This window comes from Podarcis raffonei, chromosome 1 (genome assembly GCF_027172205.1).
Source record: "Podarcis raffonei isolate rPodRaf1 chromosome 1, rPodRaf1.pri, whole genome shotgun sequence".
In the NCBI taxonomy this organism is placed as follows: domain Eukaryota; kingdom Metazoa; phylum Chordata; class Lepidosauria; order Squamata; family Lacertidae; genus Podarcis; species Podarcis raffonei.
This window is the reverse complement of record NC_070602.1, coordinates 12,528,136-12,553,909: the sequence shown is the minus strand read 5'-3', so window position 1 is coordinate 12,553,909 and position 25,774 is coordinate 12,528,136. Positions and strand designations below refer to the sequence as shown.

The following is a 25,774-nucleotide window of genomic DNA, read 5'->3' as shown; positions in this document are numbered from 1 at the left end:
AGCAATTTAACATGGATTTTACTATCTAACAAGACCATTGAACCATAAAATGAAAGCAATAATCAATGTACTGTACTATAAAATAAATAAGATAGTATTGTAGATGATTAAAAAAAAAAATCTTACCTGCACTGACGATTGTTTGGATGGGGGGCTTTTATCCATTTCTGCAGTCATACAATCAGTAGCTGAACTGGGTTCCACGCAGTCACAAAAACAAATTAACCGGAAAAGCCTCAAAAATGAAAAATAAATAGCAAAAACAAAAGCACCAAACTTAATCTATTCTGGAAATCTGTTTGACTTCCAAAATGTTCGAAGACCAAGGGAGCAGCTTCTGATTGGTGCAGGCACCCCAGAAACAACAGCTGACAGCCGCATCGGACGTTCGGCTTCCGAAAAATGTTCGGAAACCGGAACACTTACTTCTGGGTTTTTGGCATTTGAGAACCAAGGTATTTGCGTGCCAAGGAGTTTGAGAAATGAGGTACCACTGTAGTCCCATTGAATCTGTAGAAATGGCTCTATGAACTGAAAGCAGAGATGCTATAAGCACTTTTGTTACTCAATCTGTATTTTTTTATTTTTAAGGAAGAAAGGAAAGGCTTCCCTGTTGGTCACAATCAAGAGCAGGCTAAAATAAAAGTTCAGAGCTCCACCATGAATTTGGTGCCCATTACCCAGACAGGCTTCCAGGTTAAAATGGAACACAGGACTGTATCCTGGGAGCTTTGTGTACAGGTAGACGGTGGAACACCTGGGTTGGAGAGAAATGAGAAGGCAAGGCAGGCACACGAATAAAGCAGCATTGTGCAAAAATGCGTCTGCCACACCCAGACACCAGGCTCTGCCTCCGGAGCAATAAGTATAGACGCAGCACAAAAGATTGCCCCGTCAAAAGCACAATGAACCGTTTTAAATGGGCGACGTTGACACAGCTCACATTACAGCTGCACAGAATAGCTGGCTTGCACTTCACCGACAGAGGAGGGTGGGAGGTTGTTTGGGAATGTTTGGAACCGCAAGAAAGGATTGTGCATGTTGCTTTTAGAGAGAGGGGAACAGACCAAGGACAAGGGCACAGTTGGGGAAACCGGCCAGTTTTTGTCGCGGCCGGCAGATGCGTCGCCTTCTGCATGAGAACACTGCTGACTCAGGCAATGCGAGCTATAAAGAGCTGAACTAGAAGGGGACAGGCAGAATGCTTTTTTGGAAAATGCCCATCAGATGGTAGGGAGGGACCAGAGTAAATTGCACCAGGTCGCAGGAATTAGGCATGCAATTTCATCTGCAAGAGATTCCATTTCAGCAAAAGGTTCTCCCTAGCCCTGCAACCACCGCTGCCCTTTCTCTGTCTCTCTCCCTCCACAAACACACCACAAGGATCCGAACAAACGCCAAGGCCTGCAGAGAGACCCGTGTCTGCTGCCAAGATGCACTGAAATGCCAGCCCCGCCACACTATTTGGGAGAGAGAACCTTGCTTGTCCACAAAGCATGTTAAAGCGGAATAATGCCCGTTTTTGCACTCGACAGAAAACACAGTGTTGAAATGTAGACGAATTTAAGAAAAAATTAAAAAGCCAGAAGTGGGTATGGACCATGGGGTAATTCAGGAACCTGCTTAAAAATCAATGCCTTGCTAATCAGGAATTTTTTGCCCATTGACCTGATTTTAGCATCAAGGCTGTTTAATGAAAGGAGGTCGATATAAATTAGGGGTGGATGGGAATAGGCTGGAGGCACAAGTCACACCAGAGAGCTGTTCTCCAACACCACCGTTCATCGTACATATCGCAGGATAAGCACAGTTTAGCATCCCCCCATCCCATTTACTCTCGGTACCAGCATAATATTATTTTACTATTTTATTAAATTTATAATGATATAAATTCATATATTTATATTTCATATATTTATATTTCATATATTTATATCAATACGGGCCAGGTGATTTTTCCCCTGTGGTCATACGTCCCTTGAACCCACAACATGGCAAACAAATCAAAAAAGGAAAAGGGCATGGACCAAAAGAATCTCAGGCGTCATGAACTCGCGTACGTGAAATCATCTTCCTGGCCTAATCCCTTATTTTTCTCCCCACCCACCCCACAGTTACAATTCCCAGAGTTCCAAAGGAAGGAGGGTGGGTTGTTGAAGGATTCTGGGAATTATCATACAGCACAGGGAATAGGGTTCTCCTAGCACCCTTAGCAAACTACAGCTCCCAGGGTTCTGTGCAGGGAAACCACGGATGTCTGAAGTGGTATATGAGCATTTTAAATGCATGAAGCAAACCTGGCCTTAAACTAGGTCAGGCTATTTGCTTGTCTAGACCAGTGCTATCCATTCCAGCCTTGCATTTAAGCCTGGTAGCCATAAAGCACTTAGTATGGTTGGACTGGTCATGTTATGCGGATGCCTGATTATCGTCTTCCAAAGCAACTGCAGTGGTACCTCAGTTTAAGAACAGCCCTGTTTACAAACTATTTGGTTTATGAACTCCACAAAACTGGAAGTAGTGTCCCAGTTTGCGAACTTTACCTCACCCTAAGAACAGAATCCAAATGGTAGAAGGGCACCTGCGGCAGGAGGCCACATTAGGGAAAGTGTGCCTCAGTTTAAGAACGGCTTTGGTTTAAGAATGGACTTCCGGAATGGATTACGTTTGTAACCCGAGGTACCACTGCACTCTATTCCCAACTTTGAAATGGTAAGCGTAATGCTGGTGGTCAACAAAAGAGGTTCAAAGGCTCTCGAAAGGCAAATCTATAAAAAAAAGTAGTATAAACACCGACAACTGGGAAACACTGGCCTGCGAGTGCTCCAGTTGGAGAACAGCCTTTACCAAATGGACTTTGAAGACGCTCAAACTCAGGACGAAAGGGAGAAACGTGCTAAGAGGAAGGCACGCTTGGCAAAACTTCACCGTGATCAACTCCTGCCCGGAAACCAATGTCCCCACTGTGGAAGGACGTGTGGGTCCAGAATTGGCTCCACAGTCACTTATGGACTCACTGTTAAGACCATGTTCATGGAAGACAATCTTACTCAGCTACGAGTGATCACTAAAGAAGAAGAAGAAGAGTATTGCAAGCAGGCAATGAAGAGCTGGAAGCAGAAAAGTGAGGAGACTGTGCCAAGTATGGAAACCTAGCCATGTGCCAGAGGCAAAAGGTCCTCTCAGCCATGCCCTTCCTAGCTCTCTCCATCCCTCTCCTACCAACTTGCCCCAGTGCCAGCTAGAGTTAAAAACTCAGATATAGAATCTAATCACCAAATGGCACCTTAAACCTGAATGGCGGTTGTCACCATGGAATATCCAGGTGCTTTTTTCCCAATGGGAATTGTTATTGTTATTATTAATTTCATGTCTATACCACTTTATATTTTAAAGAACAAATCTCAAAGCGGGTTACAATACCTTAAAACATCAAATGATCCAAAATTAAACCAATTCAAGCTTCAAGGAAAATATTTCAGGTCCTACTCTTCCAAGTAACGTTTTGCTTTCCCCAGTTGCCAACCTGGCATCCATAGAGGTCCACATGGTCGCAAAACACACCCGGCTAATTTCTAACACGGGGCCTGGCGCACTAGTAGTAATTGCTGCAGGCTAGTAACTTCTGGGGGCTTATTTACAAGGCTGGTCTACTCCAGCTGACAGCAGCTGCCTGGATGTCAGGCAAGAGATCTCTCCTGGCACCTGCTAACCTCAGGTGTGCAGGATTTAACCTGGAACCTTCTTCAGGCAAATCATGTGTTCTATCACAGAGAAAATGGTCCGTCCACCTGCCAATTGTTATTAAAAATCCTGGCCTGGGGGGACCTAGAGCGCACACAGAAAGCGATCGCAACACTGGTAACTGGCTGAAGATACCAGACAACTGGGAGATGATGCTCTGATGAAGAGGTTAAAAGCCCAGCCTCAAAAGCTTCTGCAGCTCCATCTCACAGATGTTTCCAAAAGAGTTAAGCAATTGCATTCTTTCCCTCTGGAGCTGATGCCAAGTGAGTTTTTTCAACCGATCCCGGTTTGGGAGGCAGGGATGGAAAGCAAGAGTGCTGCTGTTGCCAATTTAGGGGGATCCAGAGGGAATTCCCCACTGAAGCCAACAAAATCCACTGTTTGGCTTTGCTCAAGGCCAGGATGCAAACATTTTTTCAGTTGCCAAATGTCCAAAACCTCCACGAGACGGAGGGTGAAATCCAAAGGATGTTCTTCCACAAGAGTCTCAGGGAAAGAACTTTGCTTTCATATCCTGCATTTCATATCCTCAGAGTGACCTACATTAACTCACTGTCCAATTACAAACCGCCACAGGCATTGGCGAGGGGGCAGGATAACACACACACACACACACCATGAGGATTCAAACTGCCTTAGTGTCCCCTCCTCCCTCCCATTTTCTTTTCCTTGTGTGTTGTGTCCTTTTAGATCAGCGGTTCTCAACCTGTTGGTCCCCAGATGTTGTTGGACTACAACTCCCATCATCCCCGAGCTCTGACCTTGCTAGCTAGGGATGATGGGAGTTGTAGTCCAACATCATCTGAGGACCCACAGGTTGAGAACCGATGTTTTAGATCGTGAGGCTGAGGGCAGGGACCGTCTTAGGACAGACGTTTGCGAGCTACTACTTACTGGCTACAAATGCTGCAAATTAATAAATGAACCGAGTTACAAATTCTGCAAATAAATACGCAAGTTATAAATGCCGCAAATAAATAAACGAGCAAGTTGCTCACAGCAACCCTGTGAAGTACCGTACTTTTCCGTGTATAAGACTAGGTTTTTTTCTTTAAAAATTATGCTAAGAAGTTTGGGTGGTCTTATACATGGATTTTGCATAGGGTGCACGTTTGATTGGTTGCTGCCACGGCTGTCAGTGGCTATTGGGCGTGTTATTGGTTGCTGCGTCAATGGGGGGGTGTTGACTGGCTGACACTGCGGTAATTGAGCGGTTGATTGGCAGTTTCTGTCGGTGAGGGAACAGATGAGAGGCGGATGTTGTGACACGTTGGGGCGGGCAATTTTTGGCAATCCCCCCTGAGCAATCCTCCGCAAAAAAAAAAGCAATCTGGGCAATCCTCGCCCCAAAAAAGTTCAACAACTCTGTGCCATCTCCCCCCATTTTCCTACATTTGGGTCCCCCAAAATAGGGGGCGTCTTATATATTGGGGGGCGTCTTATACACAGAAAAGTACGGTTAGGTTACACTGAGTGCTAGCAATAGGCCTCAAGGTCACCCCATGAGTTTCACAGATGAATGCAAATCTCAACCTGGGTCTTCTCAGTCCTAGTCCAAAATTTTAACCACTATACCACACTGCCTCTCTAAAATGAGGCTGCCAGAGAGTGCAATAACCGTAAATTTCATTAAGGAGTGTATTAATTTCATTGTACACAGGTTGTACATTGACAATAATGGTATTATTATTATTATTATTATTATTACGGACTTTCAGGAGTGGACAGTGCCCCATGAAGTCAGGATTGGCTCACGGTGGGAAGGAAGGACGTTGCTAAGGGTCCCACAAAATTCTGCCCATAGAGCACTCCCAAAAAGGATATCATAGCCGAAACGGATCACATCGTTCAGTCTTAGCGTGATGTACTTCTGGTCTGGAATCCGCACATCATTCACAAAAGTCTGTGGAGAATAAGGGCAAAATGTCATTTAAAAGACTGTTGTTGTTGTTGTTGTTGCTAAAATTTGTATGCCACCCTTCACCACAGGGCGGTTCACAACAGAAAAATACAAAATGAGAATACAAAATACATAAAACAAAACCAATAACAAACCAATAACCTCCCTCTCACAAACATACCATTTGTGGGCCTGAATATAAGCCTCACTTCCCCCCCCCACACACACAAATTCCAACCATGAAAAGTTAAAGTGTGGCTTAACTTCGTGACCTTACAAAAATTGGCTTTTACGATATCGCTGCTGAAACAGACCTAGGGTAAAACGAAACGGGTGTGAGTGCCTGCGGAATTTTAAGGGAGTGGCTTATATTCGGGAGCAGCTTATATCCGGGCCAATACGGTATTTAAAAATCCATAGAATGCTAATGAGTTGAATGCCTGGGAGCAGAGAAGCGTTTTCACCTAGCATCTAAATATATGCAGTGAAGGTGCCAGGTGAGCCTCCCTGGGGACAGCATTCCACAAACAGGGGGCCACTGCAGAAAAAGCCCTTTCACATGTTGCCATCCTCCAGACCTCTCAGATGATGATTGCAGGGTTTGGGTCGGTTCAATTGTGCAGAGGCTGTCCTTGGAGTATTGCCGTCCTGAGCCATTTAAGACTTTATAGGTCAACAGCAGCCCTTTGGATTGGGCCTGGAAATTAATTGGCAGCCAACGAGGCATCCTTCAGATGTTATGGACTACAAATCCCATCATCCCTGACCACTGGCTGTGCTGGCTGGAACTGAACAATACCCGGCTAACCGAACACCACACTGACTAACCCTGCCCAGGCAATGCGACAGACACCCTTTACTGCGATTGCTGCAATCACACACACACAGTTTATCCGCCTTGAGAGAGATTCAGAGAGATGCAATTGGTTTTTGCTGTATTTGTTAAACAATCCATGTGCGGAGAGGCTTTCGGACTATTCACCCAAGCAGAGTACGAATTCTACACATCTGCAGGCAGACCACGGAATCACAAAGCGGTTTCGCCTTCTTGGCATCACAGCAAGGAAGAGACTCTGAAATTTGATAAGCGGGCGATGCTAGAGAGCAGCCGCCGTCTAGTAAATGTGTTTGCTCTGAACTTTAGAGCAGAGTGTTCTCAGACGTCGGCCTGGTGAGCTTTCATAAGTCAAGACCTTGGGCTTTTGAAATAAAACCTATTTGAGGCCCCACGAAGATAACAACGACAAAGCAGCAAACACAGACAGTTCAGCTGGGAAGAGCTATGTTCGTTCTAAGCCCAAAGGTGGGCAGCACAGGAAAATGGGGAAAGGCCATAAGATCTGTAATAATAATAATAATAATAATAATAATAATAATAATAATAATTTATTTTTACCCCGCCCATCTGGCTGAGTTTCCCCAATCAAATGTTAAAAACAGTACAGCATTAAATATTAAAAACTTCCCTGAACAGGGCTGCCTTCAGATGTCTTTTAAAGATAGGATAGCTGCTTATTTCCTTCGCATCTGAAGGGAGGGTGTTCCACAGGGCAGGCGCCACTACCGAGAAGGCCCTCTGCCTGGTTCCCTGTAACTTGGCTTCTCGCAGTGAGGGAACTGCCAGAAGGCCCTCAGCACTGGATCTCACTGTCCGGGCTGAACGATGGGGGTGGAGACGCTCCTTCAGGTATACAGGACTGAGGCCATTTAGGGCTTTAAAGGTCCTGTATACCTGTAATAGAGCATAGCTCAGTCGGTAGAGCATGAGACTCTTTAATCTCAGGGTCAGGGGTTTGAGTCTAACGTTGGGTGATAGATTCCTGCATTGCAGGGGGTTGCACGAGATGATCCTACAATTCTATGATTCTATCTGCACTGCATACAGATGGTTTCAGGTTCAATCCCAGCCATCTCCAGGTAGTGACTGGAGAGCAGCTGCCAGTCAGTGTGGACAACACTGAGCTAGGTGTATAAGGCAGGTTGCTATGTTCCTAAAATGACAAGAGTACAACAATGCAGGCAGCACTGCAAGCATCTTGAGATCTAGGAGCCAAGGATGCCAGGATGGGCAATGACTTCCCTGCCATTAAAAGAGGTGGGTCCCTTTGCAACTGTAGCCCCATCCAATGAGGTGCCCTCAAGCCATCTGCTAGGGGCGTTTAGGGAAGGGAAGGTCAACCAGCAGTGAGGGAAGCTGTCTCTTGGTGGAACAGGTTGCGTTCCACTGCAGGGTATTCAAAGTGGAAAGCTCACTGTGCATATTCAGCCATTGGCACCTGCCCACGGTGTGGACCAGAATGAAATCACACAGACTGCATTCTGGGGACCAGACATACAGCTCTGTTTTGTATCCTCAACATAAAGGTAAAGGTAAAGGTAAAGGGACCCCTAACCATTAGGTCTAGTCGCGACCGACTCTGGGGTTGCGGCGCTCATCTCGCTTTACTGGCTGAGGAAGCCGGTGTACAGCTTCCGGGTCATGTGGCCAGCATGACTAAGCCGCTTCTGGGGAACCAGAGCAGCTCATGGAAACGCCGTTTACCTTCCCGCCGGAGCGGTACCTATTTATCTACTTGCACTTTGACGTGCTTTTGAACTGCTAGGTTGGCAGGAGCTGGGACTGAACAACGGGAGCTCACCCCATCACAGGGATTCGAACCACCGACCTTCTGATCAGCAAGTCCTAGGCTCTGTGGTTTAACCCACAGCGCCACCCGCGCTATGTCCTAGCCCTTTCCAATTAGGCCAGCCAAATGGATTTGCCACTAGCCAAGGCCAACTAATTGGAGCAAGCCTGCCAACCGCCCGGGGTGCCAAATTCCCAGGGGTACCTAAGCTCCGTTGTGCAAATGTCTTGTAGAGAGAAAGTTATGGCCTGCACTTTTGAAGGACAAGCACAGAGGAAGCTGGGCAGTTCCTTGGGCTGGATAAGATCCTCCTCCTCCTCCTCCTCCTCCTCCTCTGCTTCGCATAGCTTGTAAAAGCTTGCGGAATTCAGATTTTCTTTCCCTTGCCATTTTCACGCAGCGGCAGCTTGTGGCTGCTGGATTAGGTGGGGGTGCAAAGAGGGCACAGAGATAGGTCTGAGTTGCTCTGGTTTTGTCTCCCATCCCAAGGGCCAGAAAGAGAAGCCTAGGGAGCCACATTTGACCCCTGAGGTTTTTCACTCAAGGCACTACTGGAGGTCTGCTGCAAAGACAGCTTCCGAGCCCCTGCCCTGAGCCTAAACTACAAAGCCGCTCTGCTCATTCAAGGGTGTGCACGTGCAAAGAAACAAATGCCTTCTCTCCACCCTTAAAATGCAAATACGTTGCAAGCATGTGCTGGCACGCTGGAATAGCCAAGCCACGTACAGCTGCACTTGGATTTGGAAATCCAGAGCACAAGCAATCTTTTGCAGATGGGACTCGCACAGCAAACAGAGACAGGAAATTATGTGCCGCCGTATGTTGCCACAGCGACAGCACAGATGTAAAACAGTGGGGCTCACACAAGGTTAAGAAGGAGGTTTGGGGAGCCAAAAGAGAGAGCTCTGTGCACCAGAACATATCTGAAATCATTTAAAATCATTTCACTATGCGCCTTGTGCAAGCTACATCTTTTATGCAAGCTAAGGCCTGTTGCAGACATCAGTAACTCTGTTGGGTGGGTCTCTTACCTACAGCTTGGAGATCTCATGGGCTCAAACACTCTGTCCTGCTTCCTTCCTCTCTTTCTACCCCCATCCCCTTTCATTCTTGAAGCTAACCATGGTGCAGCGTGCTTTTGCTATAACCACGGTTGTGCTCCCAATCTCAATTTGAAACAATGCTTCAGAAGTGGATTTCTGCTTTAGAAGTGTTAGGCCAGGGTTTCCCAAATTTGGGGCTCCAGCTGCTTTTGGACTGCAACTCCCATCATTCCTGACCGCAGGTCCTGCCAGCTAGGGATGATGGGAGTTGTAGTCCCAAAAAAAAAAGCTGGCGACCCAAGATAAAGAGCTGCCATATTCATCTAGCCCCAGCAACAAGGTCTACCCCAGGGATGGGGAACTTCTAGCCTTCCAGATGTTGTTGGACCCCAACTGATTATGGGAGATGGCGTTGATGTCCGTATCTGTACATGCGGTAGAATACAGGGGCAGAGTAGCTGGGAGATTGTCAACCTGGGAGAAAGTCATGCGTGAGTCAGTGGTTCTGCATGTATCTCTCTATATGAAATACTTGTATTTCCAGTACACAGTCACATTGACTGAGAGTTCCTCTTCCTTACAGGATCTGCAAAGTCACATTCCTTCTCAGCAAGAAGCTCAGCCCTCAGTTCTTTCATTTCATGTCATTGAAAACTTTTCAAAGCTCGTTTCTCCATAAAGCTTTTTCTTTCTTTTCTTTTTTTTTAAAAAAGTGTTTATTTAGTTTTCAAAAGTTTATATACTTTACCACCAACAATACCTCTGATTTACCCATGGTTTCTCTGAAAAGTTGTCTTCTTTTATTTCAGAGGTCAGGTCTTATTTCTTTAGCGATAAAAACTTCCAAATGTTTTCTGATGGAATTACTCCCTTTCTAACAGCCCAAAAGTGTTTTTTTAAAATGCAGCTGTTTATTTTATTGCAGGCAAACTCTGGCCCTCCAGATGTTTGGGACTACAATTCCCATCATCCCCGACCACTGGTCCTGTTAGCTAGGGATGATGGGAATAGTAGTCCCAAACATCTGGAGGGCCGGAGTTTGCCTATGCCTGTTTTATTGCTTACCAGCAGGCACAGATACTCTATAGAAAACTATGCACATAGAAAGGAATAAGCAGTATTCAACGAACCTATTTTGCTACTATTAGGGCTTGTGCAATGGTATTTGCTCCTGAGGGTTGTGAGTAAACCTAGGACATATTTAGGCTGCATACAAGGGGAACAGAGGGAGGGCATCACATCGCACATGGAGAAATCCTTTTGCCAGCAGAACATTCACCTTAGCAGCACATTGAATGCAACCCAAAACTTTCTACTAAAATGACAAATGAAGCTGCCGGTAAGGCCAAATACCTTAATACAAGGCAAGTCGTAATACGGATAGACAGAATTTAATTTGGACAACAGAAATATCTGAAATATGTCAATTAGGAACATAAGAAGAGCTCTGCTGGATCAGCTGAAGGGCAGAATCCTGTTTTCACTGTGGTCAACCAGATGCCTATAAGAAGCCTGCATGCAGATGGTCCTTGAACCTGATCCAGCAAGTTCTTCTTAAGTTCTACAGCAGAAGACACAACTCAGAAGTCTTGTTTCAATCCACGAGAAAGCAGAACAACCCTTGCCAGCATTGCTACCAGGCAAAATGTCTTTCAGGCCTTTGCGGACCTTCCATAACAGGAGGAGGAGGAGGAGGAGAAAAACTGAACGTCTGGCAGATCTAGCCAAACACTATGAAGCATCTACGGAGGTACAGCTGGGGCTGTACAACATTACCTGCTAGGGTGTGTACAGCTGGGGCTGGCCTTTCCTGCAATATACCCAGGGGTTCCACCAAAATACTTTGGCCACCTCATGAGAAGAGAAGACTCCCTGGAAAAGACTCTGGTGTTGGGAAAGATTGAGGGCACAAAGAGAAGGGGACAACTTTAATTGTCTTTGTCCATGGAGTCCAAGCAGAGACATCACCTTACCAACAAAGGTCCGTATAGTTAAAGCTATGGTTTTCCCAGTAGTGATGTATGGAAGTGAGAGCTGGACCATAATGAAGGCTGATCGCCGAAGAATTGATGCTTTTGAATTATGGTGCTGGAGGAGACTCTTGAGAGTCCCATGGACTGCAAGAAGATCAAACCTCTCCATTCTGAAGGAAATCAGCCCTGAGTGCTTACTGGAAGGACAGATCCTGAAGCTGAGGCTCCAATACTTTGGCCACCTCATGAGAAGAGAAAACTCCCTGGAAAAGACCCTGATCTTGGGAAAGATGGAGGGCACAAGGAGAAGGGGACGCCAGAGGACGAGATGGTTGGACAGTGTTCTCGAAGCCACAAACATGAGTCTGACCAAACTGCGGGAGACAGTGGAAGACAGGAGTGCCTGGCGTGTTCTGGTCCATGGAGTCGGACACGACTAAACAACAACAACATCCTTCCATGATTAGCACCAACCCGACGGACTTCGTGTTGAGATGCTTCAATCGCCATCAGCACATAGGTCTCTGAAGCGCTCCCAGCAAAGCAAAATGGAAACGCACAGCCAAACACCAGCAGGAATGAAGCCATGCCACCCAGCAGCCGACTTCCTTACTTACCCCATTTAAGCTTCCCAAATCCTTCACCCAGTGCTCATCTTTCTCCTTGTCGTAGTTGATGACGGCATGTTGCTTATCCACACTGCGAGACTGGGGGAAGGAAGGCAGAGTTTTGTTTTAATAATATTTAATTTTATTTTTTTACCAACAACCAAAACCCCCCAGGTGTCTGATACATTGGGTATACATAATCAATAATAACATATTCAAATCAATCATATGTACAATTCTATATACCTTTAACACTCCTCCCTCCACAAGGTTTATTTAACTTTTAACATTTTAATTGCCCCCAAATTGTTCAAACCTACCCAAATAATTCAATATCTTCTCAAACCAATCCTCCTCCTTCTCATTGACCTTAAACCCTTTCTTTTTATGTATCTTCACAATTAGATATTCTAAGATTATAATATTTTTCAATTTTTTCCTCCATTGGAAGGGGGTACATCATCGATTGCATATCATTTGCAGACTGGAAAACAACAGCAGCAAATGCCAATCGTATTCGCTGGATCCATTCTGGACAAAGGTAAGTTCTGCTCCCGTTTACAACATCCCTAGTCCAGAGTTTTAACACCTCATCTGCATCTGTCTAAGAACAAGGCTACACCAAAACAAAACAAATGTCAAAAAGCAAAGCCATGTTACTTAATTGTGTGTTTTAGGGGGACTTCGCACTTCACAGCACATAGCAGCCCCCGGCGCACACAAAGGACTTTGTATAAATTCCTAACATGAGAACTTGCAGCTTCTAATTTGCGCAGGGTAAACATTGACACAATCTGCACCCTGCCAACCCTCTCTAAATAAATGAACAGAAACAGGAAGTTAGTCAAAGCCGCCATGTGTGTTTTCTTCTAATAGGGCTTGAATGTGCAATTAAAGCTTCACAGATGCTGAGCAAGTGTTTCTATTTCCCTGCCGCAACCCAGAAGCAGGACCAAGGCCACCACCCTGCAAACTGGCAGGATGGGAAAAAATGGATGCAAGGAAGGTTTGTTAGGAATGCAAGGGCCCTGAATACAGGAACATAAGAAGAGCCTATTGGATCAGGCCAATGGCCCATCTGGTCTGCCAGGATCCTGTTCTCACAACAGCCAAGCAGGTGCCTGTGAAAAGCCTGCAAGGTAGACATTAACACAACCGCACTCTCCCCACTTGCAGTTCCCAGAAACTGGTATTCGGAGCCACAATGCCTCCGACAGTGGAGACAGCCAAAGGAACAGAAGTCTTTAAGTGATGGAGAGCTCCTTTCAATAATAATAATAATAATAATAATAATAATAATAATAATAATAATTTATTTATACCCCACCCATTTGACTGGGTCTCCCCAGCCACTCTGGATATTCCAAACAAATATCAAAAACAATACAGCGTCAGACATTAAAAACTTCCCTAAAGAGAGCCGCCTTCAGGTGTCTTTTAAAAGTAAAATAGTTGTTTATTGCCCTGACATCTGCTGGGAGGGCATTCCACAGGGTGAGTGCCACTACCGAAAAGGCCCTCTGCCTGGTTCCCTGTAACCTCACTTCTGGTAGCGGGGGAACTGCCAGAAGGCCCTCGGAGCTGGATCTCAGTGTCCGGGCAGAACGATGGGGGTGGAGACGCTCCTTCAGGTATACAGGACCATTATGGGGCACTGTCTGCCCTGTAGCCTAGCTATCTGCCTCATCCAGCATGCTGCTACAGTGGCATGGGGCAAGGAAGGACAGGTGTGGATGCCAACTGTGTCCCTCCAGGCCCCTATTTGGCCAGCGTTAGAAATTAGCTAGGTGCCAGGCGCGTTTTTGCGACTGGGACAGGTCCAACTGAGACCAAGTGGAGATCTCTGAATGCCAGGCTGGCAACTGGGGAAAGCAAAATGTCACCTAGAGGAGGATCTGAATTATTTTCCTTGAAGTTTGAATTTGTTTTATTCTGGACTGTTCTATTTGATGTTTTAATGTGTTGTCAACCACATTGACAGTGGTTTTTGACCAGTGTGCCGTGCCACCCTGGGTGCCTTGAATGATGGTCAGGGGCACCGCGGGCAACACTGGCCTCTGTCTCTCTTTCCTTCCCTCCCTCCTCTGATGCCCTCTCGCATCTCTGCCACCCAAAGGCTTGCAGGGCTGTTTGTTGCAGCAGCCCTGGCTACAAGCTCTGCAGGCGAATGGTGCCTCTGGGGCTGGCTGGGGGGTGCTTCCCAGGCCCCTGTAGGGCAGTGTGAGGAGGCACCTCTCTTTGGGTGAAGGGGGGTGCAGCTCAGAGAACAGGGGCAGGAGCCGCTGCTGCTGCCCAGAGGACTCCCAAGGGAGGGTGTTCGAAAAGGGGTGAAGGGCTGCCAGCCCTGCAGGCAAGGGGTGACTTATTCTGTTCAAGTTTGGGCCTATGGTGGTAGCAAACTCCACAGTTTAACTATGCGCTGTGTGAAGAAGCCGTTCCTCACCTGTCCTGAACCTCCCGGCCACAACAAACAATACAAGCAACATGAAGACCAGTATACTAGATAGCGCTGCAATTCTTATTGCATGATATACACGATTTAGTACAACAAAAACACAATGTGTACACTTGTAAATTCTCTACATATCCTCGACCACTGCTCCATGTGCATTTTTCTAATCTATGGGTTGTGCTGAAGAAGATTCCAGCGAAACAGTCAGATTATCCGGGATCACTGTCCTACGTTGTTATTCACTTCAGCACCATGAACGCCTTAAAAAAGTTTTACCGCTTAGCCCACAGGACAGCATCTATTGTTTTGTTTCAACCATAGACTTATTATACTTCTACGGACTTTCCAAGATGGACAGGCGTGTGTTCGTTTATTTCAAATATATTAGAGAATTAACAAGTGTACACATAGTGTTCTTGTTGTACTAAATCATGTATATCATGCAATAAGAATTGCAGTGCTATCTAGTATACTGGTCTTCGTGTTAATTGTATTGCTTGTTGCGTCAAGTTTGCAACACAGGGGTTTGTTGTTCCGAACCTCCCGCCATTCAGTTTCACCGGACGGCTGCGAGCTGTAGAATTACGAGAGAGGGAGAGGAATGTCCCTCTGTCCTCTTTCTCTACACACATTTTACACCCTTCTGTAATTGTCGTGAGTTATCTTCACCATCGAAAGAAAGCTGAAAAAACTACACCTTGAAGGCAGAAAGTGTGCATTACGGACAGTGGGTGTCAAAACCCTACGATGTTTCCCAGAGGAGAAGCTATTGGGAATGTGCCGACATGAATGAATATGATTTTACACTGACTCGTAGCCTTGGTTTCTTGTGCAATTCATAGAAACGGAAGGAGCTGCCTTACACCAGGAAATACTATTTGCCCCTCCAGGGCAGGATCCCTCAAGTATTGCATCCTGGTTCTCAAAGGTCACAGGGAGATGTCTTTCACATGCTCCACGGTCCTTCAACTGGGGAATTACTTCTGAGTGGGCCTGGTTAGGACCGTGCTGTAAGAGCACTAACACTTGACAAAATATATAAAACCAAATACAAAGCTATCATTTCAAGCCAGCTGGCGCTTCTCAAAAAGGCGCTGCAGTCGTTTAGAAATGGATGTGGCATTTGATGAGTTGCATCCCCTCCAAATCTACTGCTTAAAGGGTAAGTTATCTATATTTCATTGGGCAATTAATTGCATGGTATGCGCTATTCCAAACATAAACAAGGAAGCAAAGCATGGAGGTGGGTGTAGCGTCTCAAACTGCTGCAACCTGCCTTGAGACTTTAGAGCAAGAATGACAGGTAATAATTTGAAATAAATAATTTTTTTTACGTACAATGGCACAGGTCGTTTTTCTGGATGAAAAGTGGGGGGGGGCACACAGTTCCCTCATGCTCAAAAAAATATACATATATGCAGACATATTTCTCTATCAGTCAACAGGTTGCCCACTGCAAAAAGTCCCACTTATATCGCTCCTTTTTCCCCTTTGTGCTGTCAATCATGGCTCACGGATAGGATAAGGGCTTTGGGGACAATTTTATTTATTTATTCATTTCATGCCATGCCAATTCCATCCCACCTTTTACTCCAAGGAACTCGAGGTGGTTCACATGGTTCCCCTTCCACCTCCTCATTTAATCCCCCACAACAACCCCTGCGAGGTTGGTTAGGCTGAGAGGCAGTGACTGCCCCGAGGTCACTCAGTGAGCACAATGGCCAAGTGGGGGATTTGAACCCTGGTCTTCCAGTCTGATGCCCCAACCAATGATCCTGGGATGCTCCCATACCTGTCAGCTGCAGCACAGATGGCATCAAAGCATCCTAGCGCATTTGGGTAATTTTAATCTTTGGAATCTTTGAATCTTTAATCTCCGGGGGAAGAGCTTAGCATTCTATGCAAAAGGTGCCAGGTTCAATTTCACCAGGTAGGGCTGGGAAATATTCATTGCCTGAAACTCTGGAGAGCCGCTGCCAGTCAGTGCAGACAATACTAAGCTAAATGGACAAAGTATGAGGACACAGTATAAAGTCCTTACCCGAATACTTAACTTCTGCATCAAAATATTCCTATCCTGCCTTTGGAACAACAGCAAAATCTCCAAGGCAGCTCGCCAATTTCAAAATCCAAATAGCCATTAAAACAAATTTGCAAAACGAAAACACAAAAACAGAAGCAGGACATAAAACAACCGATTTGTTAAGCGGCTTCTAACATGCATCTAACCTTCAATTCCTCTTGCAGCATACAAACTTTCCACACACACGCTCTTTGGGCATCATTATACTCTTGTTCACTGGATCCCTAATAAATGCAAGACATGCAGCTCCAGTCCTGTGCAGTTCCATTGGTTTCAATGAGGCTTACTCCCTAGTAAGCCTATTTAGGGTAAGCCTATGGCACCTACAGACAATTTGAGGGAGACCTGCCTATCCCCTCCACAAAACTTCTGGCACCCATGACTTGATCTTTTGGCGCAAGCACACAAGCCCGGAACACTGAGTGGACATGTGTGATCTCTGCAAGTCTGGGAGCATTTCCAGATCTAAATACAACACTCAAAGCAGACACCCCACTGCATTTCTGGCACACAAAGAGTGGCAGAATTCAACCTGCAACAGGCGCTAAGCACCTAACTCACCTCCCCCAGGAAAAGAGCAAATGCATGCTCAGTTTTCCGCTAAATATTCTAATCACAACCTGAAATTCAGCAATACATGCTACTTAATCCTCACAAATATTTTAAGTATTTCCAAGCCGTAAAGTAGGCACAGAAGGTTTCCTGAAAGATTAAGCTTCTTTCCCCCAACAGCAAAATTTATTTAAATACCCAAGCTTCGAGACTACCACCTTCTCCAAGCTCCATACTGCCCCCAGCGACTTTTCTAAATTCATGGGTGAAATCAAAGCAAACAAGGGTTAAGTACAGAATGTGTGCGGAAGAACGATGCTGAGTACCCACTTGCAAATGCTTTTTTTTTTTATAGCTACACATGCAGGTTGGGATGCTTGCTTGGATGAATGGAACAGTTATAAAGATGAATGAAGAAGTGCTGAATCAACTGAATGGTGTTAATCCATTCATTCTTATACTGTCCCGTCTTCCAAAGGAGCTCATCAAAGCCCCTTCTTCAACACACACAGAGAATTTATCCTAACAAACCTATGGGGTAGATTAGGCTGAATGACAATGACAGCAAGCAGCCCAACATCACATAATAAGCTGAGCATATGAGAGGGGATTTGAACTTGGCTGCCCACATTCGAAGTGCAACACTCAAACCACCACATCACGCCAGAAATCACAATTTCTGTACTCTTTCACTGCTGATTCACACAAGGTTTCCCTCAAGGTTTTCTTTCTAGCAGTTTTGATCACTGGGAAAATACATTAGTTGGTGATATATCGTGAAGCTGAAAACCAGCTATCGCCCAGCCCCAGTCCTGCTGCACAAAAATCCATGTCTGGTTACACTCTCTGCCGCAACTTCCTTCGTTTTGAGCTTCCCATATAGACACCTGTTTGGCCACATGAGAATTGGATGATATGCCATCGGCCTGATCTAGTTGGTTCTTCCTGGTGCTCAGCATAATTTATCCTAATTTATTATTTATTGTATTTATGAATCACCCTTCCTCCAACAGAGCCCAGGGGCGGGGTATGAAAAAAGATAAAGAACCAGCGATTTAAACAAATACAGAACTGAAATATTCATAAGAAGAACCAATCTACTTCCGGTTGCCCAGAGATCTACCCATAAATCCTAATCTACCTTTCGCTAATCTAACTCATGAGTTTTACTAAGGCACCTCAGGCAGATTCCTAGTCAATCAGTCTTACTATTTATCCCCTGCTGAAATACGGGGATAATGTTTAATTATTTATTTTGTAAGAAAATTTATAAATCTCCAGCTCTCTCGCGCGCGCTCTCTCTCTCTCTCTCTCTCTCTCTCTCACACACACTCACACACACACACACACACACACACACACACACATATGTATATGTATATATGTATGTAAGTATGTATGTACGTATTGTGGTGCTATACAACAAAACCATCAAAATAAAAAAAAAGTTAAATAAAATTTTAAAATACAGAGCAAACAACCACTCCTGGATCAATTCTGTAAAAACTCTCAAAGAAATGAAAAGAAAGAAAAAAGCATTTTCAGCAGGTGATAAAATACCAGGATTGTAGCTGCCAAGCTGATTCCAACAAGAACAAATCACTGGTGTCACCATGCTAAAAGTATTTGTCTGCATAGAAATTGAGCAACTACGAATACCACCAAATTTTGAGCACTCAGATATGCTCTGTACATAGACCCATAACGTTTTCGGTTTGGGGGCACATGCTAAGTTCTACTATTGCATTTGGAGTCTCAAGAAAAATCCGTATTTGAAGCACCCACACTACTTCAACAGTAAAGTCAGGACCCTTAGCAAACTAAAGTTCCTGAGATCTCCACAACTGTTAAAAAGCGTGTACTACAAGTGTTCTAAATGTACAAGGGGTGTGTGTGTGTGTGTGTGTGTCCTTGCTCTTTTTCAGAGATGAAACCCAAGTTGTGCTAATTATGAGAACGAAGGCATAATCACTTACCTGGAGCATCAGCTCACAGTCTTCTCTGCCAACAAATATCATCTCCCGAGGGAGCCGGTGGCGAATGCCTGCACTGCTCACCAGAAACCATGACGTCACACTCATTTTGGTGTTTGGCACTTCAACTTTTCACCATCCTAGATGAGAGAGAAAAAATAGTTCCAGGAAAAAAATGTGGACCAACAAAGGCAAACAAACCATGTCAACTGTTAGGAGCACAAAAAGCATGACCACTAATTCCTTTACCACAGCATATGAGGGCAGATTTCAAGATCTACTTTGCTTTTTACTAATACGCAAATATCTATCGACTGGAGTCAGGAGCTAACAGCATGCATTTAGGATTAAAGCATCCTGAGTCCAGGAATTTGTTCTGGGTACCAAAGCTATGGTTTTCCCAGTAGTGATGTATGGAAGTGAGAGCTGGACCATAAAGAAGGCTGATTGCCGAAGAATTGATGCTTTTGAATTATGGTGCTGGAGAAGACTCTTGAGAGTTCCATGGACTGCAATAAGATCCAACCTATCCATTCTGAAGGAAATCAGCCCTGAGTGCTCATTGGAAGGACAGATCCTGAAGCTGAGGCTCCAATACTTTGGCCACCTCATGAGAAGAAGACTCCCTGGAAAAGACCCTGATGTTGGGAAAGATGGAGGGCACAAGGAGAAGGGGACGACAGAGGATGAGATGGTTGGACAGTGTTCTCGAAGCTACCAGCATGAGTTTGACTAAACTGCGGGAGGCAGTGGAAGACAGGAGTGCCTGGCGTGCTCTGGTCCATGGGGTCACGAAGAGTCGGTCACGACTAAACGACTAAACGACAAAACAACAACAACCAAAACTGAACCGAGCTCACAGACAGAAAAACCCGCTCCTGGTTAGATATTTTGATATTGCCATTGTTAAATAACTGGGAGTCAGAAATCCCTGCGGATCTACTTCAAAATCACCCAGAGATGCACCAACAGTACAGATCCTAATGCATCCTTTGCCCACCTCTGGTCCCCCAGGTGCAGGTGTGCAGAAATTCGGAGCTGTAGTTCGGCAACCTTTGGAGGTCCAGGTGTTCCCCAGCCCCATTCTTTGCTGACCAAGACCAACTCTCCAGGGTTTCAGACCAGGGAGTTTCCCAACCTGGAAATGCTCAAGAAGGAACCTGGGACTTTCTGTGGGCAAAGCAAATGTTCTACCACTGAGCCAGGGAGCCTCCCAACTGGTAGTTCACAGAGTTACCAGTATTATAAAAGGGAAATGAGAAAATATCCACCCAAAGCCAACTAGGAAGACAAGCAAAGGTTTGCTGAAATTATAAACCACTTCCCACAACATAAAGTCCTGAAAAGCAAGACTTTTTACAGCAAGAATAAAAAGCCTATTAAAAACACAGAAGAAAAATATCCACTCACTGGTGATGTCCAGTTGCCAAGGAAAACAAAAACAGACTTTGCCTGGCGCTGAAACATGGCAAAGTTGGCACCAGGCGGGCCTCTCCAAGGAGAGTATCAGTGGTGGCCAGAAATGGCCCCTTCTTTCATCACCATCCTCAGAGGTGACACATGAAAAGGGCTTCCAGTGACAATCTCAAAGCCCAGGAAGTTCAGTAGGAGCCAAAGCCCACCAGACATCAAGTCTGGAATCATGCTTAAAGCACTTGAGCTTGGGTCTCGAACACCTTATAGCAGTAGTTTTCAACCAGTATGCCTTGAATGATGGTCGGGGTGCCACGGGCAACACTGGCCTCTGTCCCTCTTTCCTTCCCTCCCTCCCTCCCTCCTCTGATGCCCTCTCGCGTCTCTGCCTCCCAAAGGCTTGCACAGCTGTTTGTTGCAGCCCTGGCTACAAGCTCACCAGTCGAATGGTGCCTTCCCAGGCCCCTGTGGGGCAATTTGAGGAGGCACCTCTTTTTGGGGCAGGGGGAGCAGCTCAGAGACCAGGGGCGGCAGCTGCAGCTGGCCAGAGGACTCCCAAGGAGAAGGGAGAAGAGAGGAGGCTGAGGAAACACTCCCCAAGGGAGGGTGTTCGAAAAGGGGTGCGGGGCTGCTGACTCCCCAGGCAAGGAACGACATAACTGGGCTCCTGAGTACCACAGAAAAAATGTAGTTAGTCAAGGGAGCCATGGACTCAAAAAGGTTGAAAACCTCTGCCTTATAGACTTTCTTAAAAGCAGCCTTTCTCTTGGCCACGCTGAACTTTCAGTGCTAGGAGGATTTACATGCACAAAGCATTCAAGAAGCTCAACACAAAAGGAGGCAGGAAAACACAGAATGCTCACAGAATTCCATGCACAACATCCACACACGGAAACAGGCAGAGCAGGTCATACGGAACAAGCCAGTCTATGGGATAGATTAGAGTTGAGTGCCTTCCTTCCTGGTTACCACCTGTGCCTCACCTGGAAGGCCCACCTGATGCTCTAGGGAAGACCAAAGTACAGAGAGGCATTTCAAGTTTTGACCTATAACCTGATCCTACACCTTTAACAGCAGACTGACACACAGGAATTCAGCACTCTTCCCACTTATTATCTCCACACCTGTGGTTAGAGCAAGGATGGAGCACCTGTGATCTCCAGGTGCTGTTGTTGGGCTGCAGGTCCTACCAGCCCCAGCCAGCACAGCCAACAGGTAGGGGTCATGGGAGCTGTAGTCTGATCTCTGGAGGGCCAACCCATCTCATTCTCGGTGAAGACTGTTGGACTGACTGGAGGGAGCTGGGCTCAAACCCTTACTCAGTCATGGAGCTCATTAGGTGACCTGGAGTTGTCACTAGCTCTTAGCCTAAGCTATGACCTGGGGAAAGGCCGTGGCTCAGTGGCTGAGCATCTGCTTTGCATCCGGAAGGTTGAAGGTTCAATCCCTGGCATCTCCAGGTAGGAATGGTCTCAGTCTGAAACCCCAGAGAGCTGGTGACAGTGTGGGACCAGTGTGGATCAGTGTTCTGACTCACTATAAATCAGCTTCCAATGTTCCGGCTTATAAATGATGGCTCAGCTGGTAGAGCGTGAGACTCCTCTTAATCTCCATGTTGGGCAAAAGATTCCTGCATTGCAGAGGGTTGGACTAGATGATCCTCGTGGTCCCTTCAGATTCTATGACTGGGGGAAGAGAGACCCTGTGTGCTGTCCTGAGCAACCTGGGGTGCAGAGTTCAAGGCTTAAAATAAACCCCATTTGTTTATTTCAAAGCACTTACAAACTACGGAATATTCAAAACCTCTAAGTACGTAGTGCACAAAAATCCAAACATACAAAAGCAATTTTTAAAGTATCATGATAACAGAGATGAAAGACAGACATCTGGTCCAATCTTATGGGTCAGGGAAAAGCAAATATATATTTTATGTGCAAGACGTCCAAAGCAATTGACGGGTGATGCTTATTTTAAAAGGTAATAAATAGATGTTTCTGTGTGTTAGGCTGCTGTGAAAGTGGGGGGCGGGGAAATAAGTGTCAAGCCTATTATGTTCCAACTTCCTAGTTTTTATAAATCCCCCTGTAAGAGGTGGGGCAGGAAATTTAACATATCAAGGGAAAAGGCTGCCTTGCCACTGAGCTGATAGAGGAAGGAAGGTTCTCCAGCATGGAAGATTTCACTTGTAAATTTGCTCCCTTTGCGCCTCACTTAATTCAAAGCAGCTCCCCTCCCATGCCTCCATCTGCATACCATGCAATGTTCGATGACTGAAATAAGTACACTTTTGAATAAGTACTTTTGTTAGTAGGCTATCCAGCTATTTCTGTCTTAAGGTGCTGGATCTATCTGCTAACGTCCCCTCCTGTTAGGTGGATTCGCAAGACACTACCTATCAAGGGCTGAAGTGAACTAAATTATTGCACCTGCAGAACAGGACTTTCACACCCTAGACTGTTGCAAAATCACGGGGAACCACCAGAGCAAATTTATGGGGCACACAGGGGAGAGAGAGAAAGAGAAGGGGACCATCCTGTTGCACAAAGCCAAATGCTTGCACTGATGCAAGGTTAGCCTTAGCGCTACATTTTCATAGAAATATAGAGTTGGAAGGGACACCTAGCCCAACCCCCTGCAATGCTGGATTTTCCATGCAATTGTAAGTGCTTTGAACATTCACAAAGCACTATGCAAAAGCTAAGTATGAACCTAAGAAGCTGCCTTATGCCACTGGTCCATCTAACTCACTGCCTAAATTGACTGGCAGGATCTCTCCTAGCCTCACCTGAGGATGCCAGGGATGGGTCCTGGGTCCTTCTGCATGCCTATCAGATGCACTGCCCCTGAGCTATATAGCCCTTTCCCAGGAAACTGCCGAAACCCAGGCCTCACACGCTGCATTTTCCCACTCCCTCTTCCAGTGCATGCTAGGAGCTGCAGGGGCATGTTGGCATCTGTTGCTAGGAGGAAGGGAATAAACACTCTGGGCAAGAGCCCCCATTGGCCCACAAAAGCAGACACAAGTCAGAGCAGCGACTGAAGCCTGCAACTCTATTCTCTCTCCCCCCCCCCAACGTTTTTCATTTTTCTTTTGCTCCGCGGCTGTAGCTTTAATCAGCTCGCCCTAACCCTTAGCAGCAGATTCTGCCACAACTAATGCTTATTATGGACATTTTGCCAGCAGGAGGGGAAGATTTAAAGGAAAACACACAAGCCAGGCCCACAGATCGAGCCCACCATAAGCCACCTGATTGTTTTTTCCCCCTCGTTTTCTTTTTGTTGCAGGCTTTAAAAAAAGAAGAGGAGAAATGAGGAGGAGGAAGGGGTGAGAAGAGGAAAGGGGTTACTAAATGAAGCGCGTGATTGGTGGAAAAGCATTACAAGAGGAGGAGAAGGAGAAAAGCCAGCTCACATAACAAGCAAGAGGGAGAAAAACCAGCTCCAAAAGATGCTTAGCATTTGGGTTGCCTGGTGCTACCAGATGCCAGTTCGACTGGCTGAACCAGGCGATTCCTCCCAGATCTTGCCACCATTACAAAGCGATTGCCAGCAGCTATCCACACCCAAGGAAAGGATTGGGGGGGGGGGAGAATCCGAAGCTTCGCCACCAGCCCCAGCCAAGGTGCAACAATAAAGCCGCCAGCCAGCCAGCAGGATAAATCTGTCTCTTTTTTGAGGGGTGGGGGAGCATTCAAACCTCCAGGGGGTTGTGGATAGATAAGTCGACTGGAGGGACCCTTCGTCTCTTTGTTTAGGAAGAAGTCTGGGGCTGCAGCAGGAATCCAAGCTGGCGAGCGGTGTGAATCCCTGGGAAAGGGGGGGGGTCTTATTTTGGAAGGAAGCTAGCAGGGAGCAGCAGAATCCGGGGGGAGGAGGAAGAGGAAACCTCCAGCTCTATGGATCCCTCGCCGCCAGTCCCTACCCAAAGTGGCCTTCTGCTCTTTTATATACCTCTCTCGTCATTGAGAGATAAAAGGAACCTCCTACCTGTCACGCTGGATGCACTGACATCCCCCCCCCCATTATCCAACAGCTGCGACCCCCTCCAAGGCTCCGGGGACCCCATTTGGGAGAGGATTTGGCCACAATCCACGCACAAGCTCCTCGCCTGGCCTCCCCTTCCCTTCCCTTACCTGGGCTGGGCTCTGTACTTGCGGCACCAGCGGCCATCTCTCAATGACACCTCCCCCATCTCAGATGCTCCCCCTCCTCTGTCCCCATAGATGCACCCGCTCCCATTCAAAATCTGGCCTTAGTAGCAGCAGCAAGCCCACCTCCTTTTGTGTCTGAGAAAGATGGGGAGGGAGGGCCTGGCCAAGCTCCACCAATTCTATACACCCCCCTCAAAATAATAATAATAATAATAACAATCACCTTCCAAGAGGTCTGCTCTCCATCCCCACCTCCTCTCCCCAGCCCCGATCCTGCAGCAGAGGGAAGCGCGCCTTTCCCTCCTCCTCCTCCTTCTCCTGTGCAGTCCCCGCATGCCCTGCTCTCCAACCCCGCAGACAGGCAGGCCCTTGACCCGGCCGGGCTGGCACGGCGCATCGCAACGCGGCCAGGTGCTCCCTGCGCCTCCGGAGGCCGCAGGCCAAAGCCCAGCAGGCGCGATCAGCTGTTTCCTGTCTGCGGGGCGGACCTGCGCGCCGGCCTGCCCGCCTTCCCCAAGGGTGGGCTCCGCCTGCCCCGACCACCACCGCCACCCCTAACTCGGCTCAGCCTTACCCGGCGTGGCGGCCCCCGGCTCTCCGCCCTCCAGCGCTGCGCCAGGTGCGGGGCGCCCGATCCAAGCCCCAGGGCGCACCGTCAGCCTCCCCTAGCCTCTCCGGATCCGGCGCTGCTGGGCTTCTGCCATGGCCGCGCACCGAGGGATCGTCCTTTCTCTCGCCCCGGGGAGGAGGACACAAGCAGCGCCGCCGCCGCCGCCCGCGCTCACTTGCACAGCAGGTTCCAGACGTCAGGAGGCGGCTCTTCGCTTCCCTCGCCCTCCTCCTCCCTCTCTCCCTTCCCTCCACCCCTCCCGGTACTCCCAGCCCAGCCCTGCCCTTCCCTCTCGGGCTGCCTCCTCCGACAGCCAAGCCGCCAGGTTAGATCAGGTGACGCCGTCGAGGCTTCTCCGTGGCACAAGCGTCGTGCGCGCCCGTGCGCCCTCGGCTGCTTGGCGCGGGTGGCGGCGGCGGCGGCGGCGGCGGCGGATTCCCCGTCTCTCCCTCTCCCTCCCTTGGCTGGTGAGGAGTTTGGTTGCGACGGCAGGGCGGGCGGAGCGGAGCCGAGCACCCCGGGGGCGGGCTAGGCGAGGAGGAGCACGCGGCCGCGTTGCTTTTGCTTCTTTGAGCCCTAAGCGGCGAGACGAGAAGCTGGGGGGGGAGAGGAGAGGTGCCATTTCTTGCTTTCCAGGAGCGC

General features: G+C 47.2%; 1 protein-coding gene across 1 annotated transcript in view; it reads right to left on the bottom strand.

Annotated features, from left to right (window-relative positions):
* Positions 1 to 25,549, bottom strand: part of CEP170B (centrosomal protein 170B) — an 89,306-nt gene extending 63,757 nt beyond the window's left edge. The window contains exons 1-4 of the mRNA XM_053410519.1: positions 25,097 to 25,549; positions 18,962 to 19,098; positions 11,908 to 11,997; positions 5,572 to 5,650 (exon numbers count right to left, since the gene is read on the bottom strand). Coding sequence (XP_053266494.1) covers positions 5,572 to 5,650; positions 11,908 to 11,997; positions 18,962 to 19,066 — 274 coding nt within the window. The 5' untranslated portion in view covers positions 19,067 to 19,098; positions 25,097 to 25,549. The remainder of the gene's footprint in view (positions 1 to 5,571; positions 5,651 to 11,907; positions 11,998 to 18,961; positions 19,099 to 25,096) is intronic.
* Positions 25,550 to 25,774: the final 225 nt, after the last annotated feature.